The 12,335-nt window shown below is 49.9% G+C and overlaps 1 protein-coding gene across 2 annotated transcripts; it reads right to left on the minus strand.

Annotated features, from left to right (window-relative positions):
* Window positions 1–507: 507 nt before the first annotated feature.
* Window positions 508–4,338, minus strand: Fkbp11 (FK506 binding protein 11). 2 transcript variants are annotated; one of them, NM_024169.4, is made up of 6 exons: window positions 4,097–4,338; window positions 3,823–3,888; window positions 3,351–3,438; window positions 3,040–3,073; window positions 2,624–2,694; window positions 508–742 (listed from the first exon to the last, which is right to left on the minus strand). In NM_024169.4, exons 1-6 carry the CDS (start codon window positions 4,223–4,225, stop codon window positions 525–527), a joined length of 606 nt encoding a protein of 201 aa, NP_077131.2. In that variant the 5' UTR covers window positions 4,226–4,338; the 3' UTR covers window positions 508–524. The 2 variants fall into 2 exon arrangements, with proteins under 2 accessions (NP_077131.2, NP_001344822.1); NM_001357893.1 differs by lacking the exons at window positions 3,823–3,888; window positions 4,097–4,338 and adding an exon at window positions 3,558–3,767.
* Window positions 4,339–12,335: the final 7,997 nt, after the last annotated feature.

The raw sequence follows: 12,335 nt of genomic DNA on the forward strand, positions 1-12,335 counted from the left end.
CCACAACATGGGGCACCTATCGCTCTTACAAGCTGATTCAAGACCAGTTCCTCGGGGTAAATTAGGGACAGCGAGAGAGGCAAGAGGAAGGTGCTCCAAAGCCTCCCGCCACTCCGCCGCACGCAAGCTCCAGCCTCAGAATGTTATTTTTCTACCCACGAAAGCGGCCTCAGAGGGTCGGGTTAGCAGGGTACGGCATTACATAGCTGAGGTGGTAGTGCTTGGGACGCAGAGCCAGGAGGCTCGTGAGTCTGAGGCCAGTGCGGACCACAGGACAAATGCCAAGACCCTGACCTAGAAGGAAAGGGGCGAGCAAAGCTCACCAGGTAATGCACCAGACTGACGACCTCAGTTCAATGCCTGGGACCCACCCGCAGCTGGGAGGCGAGAGCCAGCTTCACATTGCTGTCTGATCTCCACGTTCAAGGCAGCACAAACCATAGCAATAATTCAGAAACAAAGAAAGGGGTGTGGGGGGGGGCAGTACCGAGTGAAAAATACAACGTCTTGTTAAAAACCACTATTTATTTCTTCTTACTCTTGTTTCGTTTCTCCTCTTTTAGCTTCTTTTTGGAGACTTTGGGTCTGCTGGCCTTTCTGTACAGGTGATACCCGATCAGCCCCAGGAGCGCCGGCACCATGGCGATGCCTACCAGAGGCAAAATGCTCTTTAGCAGCTTCTGCCAGTAGTTGGCTCGAATCAAAGCGATCAGCTCCACATCGTACTGCACCACTGCATCGGCTGGAGAGGGGGCGGGGCGGGAGAGTTAGGATATGCACCCCTGCATCGGCTGGAGAGGGGGCGGGGCGGGAGAGTTAGGATATGCACCCCTGCATCGGCTGGAGAGGGGGCGGGGCGGGGCAGGGCGGGGTGCGCCTTAGGATGGCTCTGATTTATCCAGAGCTCTGACTTGGGATTGAAACAAGGAGCATGGGCCACAGAAGACAACCGTGATGCTGGCAGTGTGAAATGTGGGGTTGGGTTCCCTCCCAAAAAAGGCAGCAGAGGGCAGGAAGGAGCGGGCTAAGGATTCTCATGTTGACCTTAACTCCAGCTAAGCATATGGCTTGGAACCAGTGACAGATCTTTGACAGCACAAGGAATGTGTGGACGGGGAAACATGCAGGCTTCCCCACATTTACAAATATTTATAAGTAAGCATTCTTTTTTTAAAAATCTCTCTAAAGATTTGTTCATTTTTACTTCATGAATATGGCCGTTTTGCCTATTGTATGTCTGTGCCAACACTCAAGCCTGGTATCCTTGGTAAGGAGAGGATGCTGGATCCTCCTGGAGCTGGAGTTAAAAGTGACGGTGAGCAGCCCTGTGGCTGCTGGGAATTGAACCTGGGTCTTCAAAAACAGCCACTATCTTAACTGCTCAGCCATCTGTCTCACCCCACAAGTGAGCATCTGTATGTATATGAATCTTCTACACCAAATAGACCCCGGCTCCAAACAGCCAGGTGGATGGAATTTAGGGCTAAAATGAACTAGAATAAAAAGCAGACATCCTTAAAAATCCCACCAACCATGAGCACATGCAACTTGGTTCTTGGCAGATTTTCGAATAAGGGCTTTGGAGAGGAGGAAAGATACTCGTGAGGGAGCAGAGGAGCGGGAGGCCAAGGCAGGGAGGTTCCAGTGGGAAGGGCAGGATTTTTCTGAGAGTTCTGTTCTGTTTTACTCTTGACACAGGGTCTCTCGAGTCAGTGGCCCTGGCTGTCCTGAGACTCACTATGTAGACCAGGCTGGCCTTGAACTCACAGAGATGGACCAGCCTCTGCCTCCCAGGTGCACCACCACTCCTGACTTAGTTTTGTTTTGGAGGTTTTTTTGGTTTTTTTGTTTGTTTGTTTTTGTTTTTTGTTTTTTGAGACAGGGTTTCTCTATATAGTCCTGGCTGTCCTGGAACTCACTCTGTAGACCAGGCTGGCCTCGAACTCAGAAATCCACCTGCCTCTGCCTCCCAAGTGCTGGGATTAAAGGCATGCGCCACCACCACTGCCCGGCCTCACTCCCAACTTGTTAAGAGAGACTTTGTGGGGCTGGCGAGATGGCTCAGCAGGTAAGAGCACTGACTGTTCTTCTAAAGGTCCTGAGTTCAAATGCCAGCAACCACATGGTGGCTCACAACCACCCATAATGAGATCTGATACCCTCTTCTGGTGCTTCTGAAGACAGCTACAGTGTACTTATATTCATAATATATATGTATAATAATAAATAAATTAAAAAAAAAAACAGAAAGACTTTGCTTGGTCCTCCCTACTCTCTTCCAGGGCCCCCTACAGGCAACACTGGTGTAAGAATCTCGTGTGAAGGTGAATTCTAGGAGTCAAGGTCAAGTAGCCAGCTATACTTTGGTGCTCTGGGATAAGTAGTGTAGGCAGCAGGACCCACGTGGCTCAAGCCGGTGCCAAAAAGTCACCAGCTGTCTACAGCCAGGTCAGGTGGCCTTCACAGGTGCTTTATAGCCTCTCCTGGAGAAAAAGTGGCCTTGAAGGAGGAGCCCCAGCTCAATTCTTTCCTGAGATTTGATCTGGACTTTTTCAAGCTCGAGACAGAGCAGAGGTTCTTGGGACTGTGTGTGACAGGCAGGAGAAAGGCCTGGTTAGGTTACCTGGGATAGATGGCGGGTACCCTCGCTTTCCATAAGCCAGGTGAGAAGGAATGACTGCTCTTCGCTTCTCTCTGAGGGAAGGAACAGGGATTGCAGGCAGGAGGGGGGTGAGCTGGCAGCCTCAGCCCATCTGAAGTGCCTTACCCCCCTCCTCAGATAGCGACACCAAAATATGAAATTCTCCACCTGACAGGTGGATCAGCAAAGTCACCAATCTCCCCACAGCACTCAGCCTCCCCCAACAAAACTGACAGCTGGAGAGATGCCCTGGGGGGGGGGTTCCCATTAACCTGCACCTCTCCAGTATGAAGTCAGGGGCCCTTTACTCTACAACGTCCTGCCACTGGAGAAGGGATGACAGAGAAACCTTCTACCCGGAAAAAGGAGCAGTCAGGCCCCGGCCTTCAGATACTCACCCCACACACATGTCCAAAAGGCTCTGCTCCAGACCTTGAGGAAGAAGGCAAAACTGAACTAGAAGCTACATATCTTCCCCACAGTACCCAAGAGGAAAATCAAAGGCTCCCCGTCATCAAATGAGCTTAGCTCCACTTCTCAGACTCTCTGCCGCAGTGATGTGTGGGGCAAGAAGAGTGTTAGAAGTGGAGTCTGAGGTAGCGGGAGAGCCTTGGGATCCTTTTCATTCTAGCGGCTGTTCCAGAGCAATACAGCCGGCAAGCAAGCAAGGGCTTAGGCTAGGGAGAGGTCAGAGGCACGGGGCACATACCTGGAATCACCTGCTTTTGGCCGAGTTCTATGACCAGAGGATCTCTGGTCAGAGAAGTGTCAATAATGCGTCCATCTACCAAACTGCCCTGAAGACAAAAAAAAATGGTGGGTCTAAACCCACCATTCTTCCCACAATTTGGGACCACCCGGAAGGAAGCAACCCCTTTAACAAACTTGTGTCCTGTCCCCATCTCCTTCCACCCACCACCACCATGGGCAAGAAGGAACAGGAAGCCCCACGGGGCTGGCGCTTCTTGGAGCTCTCTCTATCCTTCTTTTCTCAGCGCTGGAGAGGAATCGGCAGAAAACAAGGAAGAAAGAGAAGCAGGCGAGAGGACGCCCCCACGTGCGGGCTGATCCTAGGACTCAAGTTCTCTAGGATAGCTTGCCACGTGTCCAAGCCAAAGCTGACGTGTTTCAGCCGGGCGCCGCCCCTCCCAGGCCACGCCCCGGACCCCCAAGCCCCTCACCGTGTAGTGTATGTGGAGCGTGTCTCCAATGGCAGCAGATTCCGTGCACGATTCAGGGGGCTGCACCTACGATCAGACTACAAGGGTCAAGGCTGCTCCTCCTAAGCTCCTCTGGAGACCCAGCACCTTTTCCCCCAACTCAGTTCCTTCGCTTCTTTCCTCTTCACTCTCACAGGACCATTTAGAGTCCCAGGCTTCCCCGCGATCCCTGGCCGTAAAGGGGAACGGCGGGACATGGGGTGGGGGGAGGGGAGTGGCACCACAGTCTCCTCACCAGGGTCTCCACTTGGAGGGTCCGGACAGGACTTTCGGTTTCTGGCCCAGCCTCAGCCCGGCACACCGCCCCACTGAACAGTAGCAGCAGTAACAGCTGGAGTGGTAGGAGCAAAGGGCTCAGGGTCATGATTGGACCGGGTCAGAGCACCAGGATACCAGGGCAGGCTGTTCGGGTGCACGCGACCAGGACGGGTTCCCTCACTCCAGGCCAGACTGGTATGGGCGGGTTTTCAAGGCGCTAGCTCCTCCTCCTCCTCCTCTTGCAGCCCTCCCTCCACTTTGTCCCCACCTCCTAGAGGGGAAGAGACTGCAGAATTCCCTAACCTGTGATGGAGGTCGCGGATGGTGACCCATCTAACAGTCTTTCTGACCCATGACGACGGCTGGATCATGTAATAGCACATATTTGCCATTACCAACTGTAAAGAGGGGCGTTCGTTTGTCTCTAACCTGCGAATGGCCAGGAAAGGGAGGCACACACTTGTCCCCATTTCATAGCTAGGGCACTTGCCCAAGGTTAACATGGCAACTGGTGACAGTACTCAAGCACAGGGCTAGCATTTGTGCTCTGCTCGGTCTTCTAAGATCTGTCCCTTTCCACTAAGCCCAGAGGCAGGTGTCCAAGTCGGCTGACCCTTCACACTCCTGTTCATTCTGCTCTCGGGTATGTCCAGAAAGAGCTGGCGGCTTCTCCAGCCTCCTGTCTTGGGAAGCATTACGGGGCATCTTCCTGTAAAAAGTGATCCATCACAGATCTTCTCCTACCAGCAATGGCGTTTCCTTCCTGTTTTCCACAAATCCTTTTCACAACAGCAGCACGGACACCAGTCTTGTGTTTATGCAAGGACTTCAGTTTTTAAAGGGGGCTCAAGTAATTTTAGGCAGCCTTACCAGTTTCGAATTTCATGGTCTGAACACTCACTGACAACCTAAGCTGTGGTACCCAGCTCCTGGTCACTCACTCAAAGGCTGTCTGGCATGGTGTCCTTCCATACCATATTTATTCTCAGGCTGTTTCTTGGTTCGTTGTCTTCTTTAGCATTGATACCGGTTGTAAACACAATTCCACCTGTGTGTCTGGCCAGCAGCTCAGACTACACACACACACACCCAACACACACTTCCTCTTATTTGGAAGAACCTGACCTCCCTGACCTGGCTGTCTTGGTGGTTCTCCTGTACCGACATTCTGAGATTTCTTCCATCTCTAATACCCAACCAGTTTCCTTTGGGATTTCCTCTTCCAGCCCCATTAGCGAGTGCCTCCATATATAATGCTATCATTCTAATTAAGCTCTCATGTTCTCTGGGGGTGGCTTTGTGGTATTGGGGATCCAGTCCAGGCAGGGCTCTGCTCATACCTGGCAAGCGCCTTAGTTAACACCCCTAACCCAGGAATTATTTTTTAAATGCTCATTGTCAGAGGCTGGATAGATGGCTCAGTGCTTAAGAGAGTTTGCTGCTCTTCCAAAGACCAATTCCCTGCACACACATCAGATGGCTCAAAAAGTCTGTAACTCTAGCTCCAAGGACTCCAATGCCCTCGTCTAGTGTCCATATACACAATAAAAATAAATCTTAAAAAAAAAAAAGCAAAACCCTGCCTTCCAGATGTTGTGGTACACACCTTTAATTCCAACACTCAGGGGGCAGAGGCAGACAAATTCCTGAGTTTCAGGCCATGTAGGACTACACAGTCAAACTCTCTTTAAAGAAGCAACAAAAACAAAACACTGGAACCTGAATTGGTACAGTGGGATAGGGTGGTGCACACCTTGAACCCCAGCATGGCTACATAAAACCCCCCTCAAATACTAACTGAAGCCACAGGCGGCAGGAATTCCTGGGGTTGGTAGCATGCTGTGTCTTGAGGATATGGGGTTTTATAGATGCACTTTAAACCCGTCAAATGTGTGCCTAACTTCTGTGCATGTGGCTAGGGAGGTAGCTCAGTGAGAGAATGCTTGTTTTGTTTTGGTTGGTTGGTTTTGTCTTTTCCACACTAGGTTTCTTTGTGTAAACCTGGCTGGCTTGGACCTTGCTCTATAGACCAGGCTGTCCTGGAACGCAGAGATTTGTCTGCCTCTGCTTCCTGAGTGCTGGGATTAAAGATGTGTGCCACTTTCTACCAGGCGCTTTATTCCTAGAGTATAATTCCCAAGCACCAAAAATAAATGAATAAAAATATAATATAAAAAATGTGCACCTCACCATATGAATATATATTTGAGCAAATACAAAACTACACTTCAAAATCTCTCTGGGAAACTAGAAAGTTGTGGCTAACAGACATAGACACAAGTATTGAAAGCACTGTTTTAGGCTCCTGAAAGGGTACCAACATAGTCAGGAAGCCGGTCGTTTCATGCTCCACTGTCAGCAGTGGGCCCCCTCCCTTCCTGTACCCGGAGAGTACATGAGAAGTTAAGATGAGTTATGCTCTAGCAATCAGCTGATCACAAGGAGGGAGGGAACGCAGGTCCTTCTTGGATTTGAACCACAAAGATGGAAGCCTAAGTAAGAAGAGACCCACCATGCTAGCCCAGGGTTACCTACCACCAAACACCTTCTAATAGAGAGGGAGTTCTATCTCCATCCTGACCCCCAAGCGTCTCTCAGATCACTCTCTACACTGCTCCGTGCGGTCATATCGCTAAAAGCTTACATAATTCCATACCAACTGATAAACAGAATTGAGTCCTTGACAATTAAAAACTTGTCATCCAGCCCTAATCTCCATTCCTGAATTGGTCATTTATTAAACTGGAAGTCTTTTTTTTTTTTTTTTTTCCTTAAAACAAGTCCAGGCTGGTTTTGAACTTGGGATCCTCCTGCCTCAGCCTCCTAAGTGCTGGGATTAACAGGTGTGCCCCATCGATCTTGGCTCTGAAAATCTTCTTAGAGATAGAGCTGTGTCTCTTGCTTTTGTCTTCAGTGTTCACGCCTTGTGTGAAAATACTTGCTAACTGAACTGAGTCAACTTCCGGGCTCCTGCACTGTGCTCTGGAGTCAGACCAACCTGCCCTGTGTTCTCGGCTTGTTCTACCTCACGCCCCTCCCTTTACCTCTCAGCTCCCTCCAGGAGAGTTAAACCCCCCCCCCCCTTCTCAGTCCTGACTGTCTTAGCTAACAGCAACTTCCCCTCCCTCTGAATAGAAAGAAGCACTCACTACTCTTTCCCTTGTTTAGTTACTGTGTGTCCCGCAAAGAGCCAGCTGGCTCACTGGACAAGGACAACGTGTGACATGCTTAGAGTTCCCTAGGCACTAGCTGCATGATACTGGACAAGTGGGCTAACCTCAGAGCCGAGCTGCCTTAAACTCTAAAACAAAAACAAAACTTGGTGGCAGGTAATGGTGGCTCATGTCTTTCATCCCAGCACTCAGGAGGTAGAGGTGGGGGTGGTTCTCTGAGTTCTAGGTCAGCTGGGTCTATATAGTGAGTTCAATAATAGAACTCAGGCAGTATGGCCTGGTGGCCGGCACCTCCTGTGGAACAGCTCCCTAGCTCAGCCTTGAACTGGCTCCTCCCCCTTCTATCTCCCACGCTCTGGAACTATAAGCATTCAAACCACATCCAGCCAAATGTTTTATTTTGAACAAATTGTTGAAGTATCAAATGAGAAACCATTTAAATATTTAACTATACTGCATGCAAATCTTTTTTTAGAAGATTTATTTATTATTATATTTAAGTACACTGTAGCTGTCCTCAGACACTCCAGAAGAGGGAGTCAGATCTCATTACGTGTGGTTGTGAGCCACCATGTGGTTGCTGGGATTTGAACTCAGGACCTTCAGAAGAGTAGTCAGTGCTCTTTTTTTTTTTTTTTTCTTTTTTTTTTTTGGTTTTTCAAGACAGGGTTTCTCTGTGTAGCCCTGGCTGTCCTGGTACTCACTTTGTAGACCAGGCTGGCCTCGAACTCAGAAATCCGCCTGCCTCTGCCTCCAGAGTGCTGGGATTAAAGGCGTGCACCACCACGCCCAGCTTTAGTCAGTGCTCTTAACTGCTGAGCCATCTCACCAGCCCACATAAAAATCTAAGACAGATATATAAACTTCAGTTTAAGTAAAATACTGTCTGTGGTGTGAACTTACTGTGTTTTAACCCCTCCCCAAATACGTTTGGTGCATATATTCAGAAAGCAAGGGCTGCACTGAGGGCCGGGGATGAGCTCAGTAGAGGGCTTGCCTCACATGCCTCCTAAAGCCCTGGGTGCAGCCACAACACAGCACTAACTGCTCGTGAACACAGCTGTCTTCCCAGCACGTGGGAGGTGGAAGTGAGAGGATCACAAGTCCAAGGTCTCCTCAGCTACATAATCAATGAGTTCATAGGTCAGCCTGGGGACACACAAGACCCTGCCTCTCTCCCTCTGCCCACCCCATTTTGAGACAGGGAGCATGGACCTGGTGTGTAGCGACTCTGAGGGTATCACTGCACCCTGCCAAGCAGCAATTTCAGCTCTGATGTCTTTTGGGCGGGGGAGGGGCGGGAGGGACAGGTCTCTCTCTCTCTTTGTAGCTCTGGCTGGCCTGGAACTCAAGCTATGTAGGCTAGGCCGGTCTTGAACTCATAGAAATCTGCCTGCCTCTGCCTCGTGAGAGCTGAAATGAAAAAGTCATATGCCACTCCACCTGGTTGAGACCCACCTCTTAAAAATAAAGGAACCCAATGGATGCACCCCAAGTGGCTGAGGATGGCTGGGTTTGGGGTGGGGATGGGAAGAGTCAGGGGACAACACATGCGGTCGTGCATATCTGTGCATTGTATGGAGCACTGACAACAACGGCTGCTTGGCTACACAAGCAAAACATGTGATCTGAATCGATGTGATTGACAGGTTCATACCATTCCTAAAGCTGGGACCCTGTAACACAGTTCCTCAGGCTGTGCTGACCCCAACCATGAAATCCCTTCATTGCTACTTCCTAACTGTAATCTTCCTCCGGTTACAAGTAAGTACCTGATACGCAGGGTATCCGATAAACAATCCCAGAGGGACCTTGACGCACAGGCTGGGAACCGCTGACCTAAAAGCCTCCATGTGAGGTACTTAAGTGAGTGCGCCCTCAGAGCCAAAGGTGCCTTGGTAAGTAAGTTGGCCTGTGAAACCCAGGAACTGTGTGAAAGAGCTGAGGCCTGAGCTACGTCTCGTGTGGCACTCTCTTGTGTTGTTTTAGATAGTCGCATGTTTCCCAGGTTAGCCAAGGCTGGCCTTGAATTCCGGATCCTCCTGCCTTCACTCCCAAGTACTGACATTATAGCATCTGTTTTTAATGCAGTGCTAGATAATGAAACCACACTCAGCAAGCACTCTACCAACTGAGCTATAGCCCCAGCCTTGATGTGGACTTTCTTTTTTTGTTTGTTTGATTTGTTTGTTGTTAATAGGGTCTCTCTAATCCTCCATTTCTCATTCTGTAGACCAGGCTAGCCTTGAACTCACAGAGATCCACCTGCTTTTACCTACCATGTGCTAGGATTAACGGCCCATGACACCATGCCTGGCCTCCTTAATGTGGGATTTTTAACCAACACAGAAAGGAAGGGTTAAGAGCAAAAGGCCAGCTGTCTAGAGATTATGGGCCAGCATGGTTAATACAAAAGCAGAGAGAGGCCAACGGAGGGGAAGATAAGAGCCGGTTGCAGAGAACTCCACAGGAACACCGTGTCTGAGCACAGGAGCTCACACACAGCACAGAACCTGTGGCTAACCGGAGTGGTGGCAAATGGGGAGGTGGTTGTCTAGGCTCTGAGGCTCTGTAAGGCACACGAAGAGGGTGGGAGGGAAAGGGTGAGGCTATTTCCAACAGTAGCCCACCGAGAGGCTGGGCATGGTGCTGTGCCTTGAACTTCAGAAGAGCAGCAGAGGCGCCTGTACTGCGGAGCAAGTTCTAGGCCAGCAGACCCCACCTCAAAAATAAAAACCAGAAGACCCAACCTACCCAGGTCAATTTACTGACTGCTCCAGTAAGGGTCGAGGAGGAATCCTTTCGGTTGAACCAAAGAGGAACTTGAATTGTGATTCTGAGAGACAAGAAAGCTGGCCTGGCTCAGCCCAGGAGGGCACAAGTGGACAACCACATCCACAAAAGCCCTGCGCCTTTTTCAAGTGTCAGGATTCAGCAGAGTTCTCAGACTGCCACACCACAGCCAGGTGTAAGCAGAGAACTGCTTCCCACAACCCTCTCTGCCACCGGGGTCTGAATCAGGGCCTTACTGTGCATTTGTTGTTTTTTCTAGTACTATGAATGGAATGCAGAACTTTGAACTCATGAAGCCCATGCCCCACAGACTGGCCTCTTTAGGTGTGATTTAGACACTCGATCATCCAAAAATGAAGCAGTCTGCTCCCAAACCCTGCGGCTGCTAGCACTCCACCACTGCATGGCGTGGCAGACAGGACAGAGCTTCCCATCTCATCTATAAGCTGTAGCAGTATGCTCTTTTTGCTGTATTTGGAAACCAGAGTGAATTCCTGTGGTTCAGAGCCACAAGCTAAACCTATCCCTTAAAAATCTCAGTATTCAACTCTGTCCTAGGATGGCCCTCACCAAGATAGTTGCTTTGTGTATATGCATTACCAAGGAATCAAACCCAGAACTTCCTACCAAGTGATCTATCTACCAGTAAGCTACACTCCAGGAGGGAGGCACGTAGGTGAAAGGTTTAGTCTAACACCTTCTGCCTTGTCTGCCTGCCAGCTAGCTCTCAGGAAGGTGGAGTGTGAGTTGAGTTAGTGGGAGGCCTGTGTAGAGAACTGCCCGGGGTGTGTCCAGAAGCTGTACCTCCAGTGCCCTGTTCGTATCCACACGCAGCTTAGAATACGCACTGGCTCTAACTGAAGCCCCCATGCTCTCCTACAGCTGACAGCCAAAGCGATATCCACACAGCGGACACCTAACTTTCCAGCGTTGACAGTCAACGGTCGGATTCTGGACCCTCACTACTTTGCTGATTTTGTCCTCTCTTTACCATCCTCAATGTTTCCACGTCCTTGGCCCTAACTGTCTGCTCCTTTCTCCGGAACTCAGGGTCATTCTTACCAATTCCAACAATCAGGGTCTGGAAAATCAGTTGGAAAACCTGCAGAGGAAGGAAGGCATTTGGATTCCGCCATTCCCCAGTGACCACCATGTTATGCTACCTCTCCAGCTACTGGGTTAGAGTGACCAAAGATGGTGTTTAGTGTTGATAACCTGCCCAGGGACCTCATTCCTTACACTGACCAGAAGGGAAGGAAGGGCAGGGTATCCTCCTCAGTCATTACCAAGATGTCCAAAGATTCCACAGCACCCCGAGACGGATGCCTAGCTCCCCCTGAATACAGAGAAGGCAAGTGTCTGCTCCCTCTCTGTCCTGACTGAACGTGTGTGTTTGAACTGGCAGGTGAAGTCCCCAGCAGTTTCAACTGCTGCCCCTCAAGGATGAGAAAGCCAACCTTATGAAGTGAAGGGGACAGTTTTGCCTTTCCCCCACCTGGATGGAGCTGAGAGGCTCATTTCCTACAGGTACATCCTGGAAGCTGCCTCACCCACATGATTCTCACGTGTACACCTGGATCTGGGTCCTTTGTCAAATTACAAGCCATGGGAAGGAATTCGCTCCGATGATCAGGTACACAAACTCATCTTCAGGTTCACTCCCTCTATCCTACACCCCCTCAAAGCCACAGAGGGCCCCATATCTCCCCTGAATCTGTGGAACTAAGAGACAGGCAAGAACCAGTCACCTGCTTCCCCATCTTGTTCTAGTATCAAGACTCATCCACTGTCATTCAGCTAAACTGTTTAATTTTTTTCTTTTTTTTTAATTTTTGAAAAATGATTTATTTTATGTATATGAGTGCCCTGCCTTCATGTACACCAGAAGAGGGCATCAGATCCCATTACAGATGGTTGTGAGCCACCATGTGGTTGCTGGGAATTGAACTCAGGACCTCTGGAAGAACAGTCAGTGATTTTAACCACTGAGCCATCTCTCCAGCTCCTATTTACTTTTCTTTGAGGGAGGAAGATGAGGCATCAGATAGATACAGACCAGGCTGGCCTCATGCCTTCAGAGATCTTCCTGCCTCTGCCTCCTGAGTGCTGGTATTACAGGTATGCACTGCCACACCTGGCCTCTATTATCACTGTATTACAGCCAAGGCTACGCTTGCTGGCACACACCTGTAATCCAGCAGAGGAGAGTAGCAAGTCTGAGGTCAGCAAGCAGGTGGTGGCAGCTGACGT

The sequence above is a fragment of the Mus musculus genome, chromosome 15, assembly GCF_000001635.26.
Source record: "Mus musculus strain C57BL/6J chromosome 15, GRCm38.p6 C57BL/6J".
Lineage (NCBI taxonomy): Eukaryota > Metazoa > Chordata > Mammalia > Rodentia > Muridae > Mus > Mus musculus.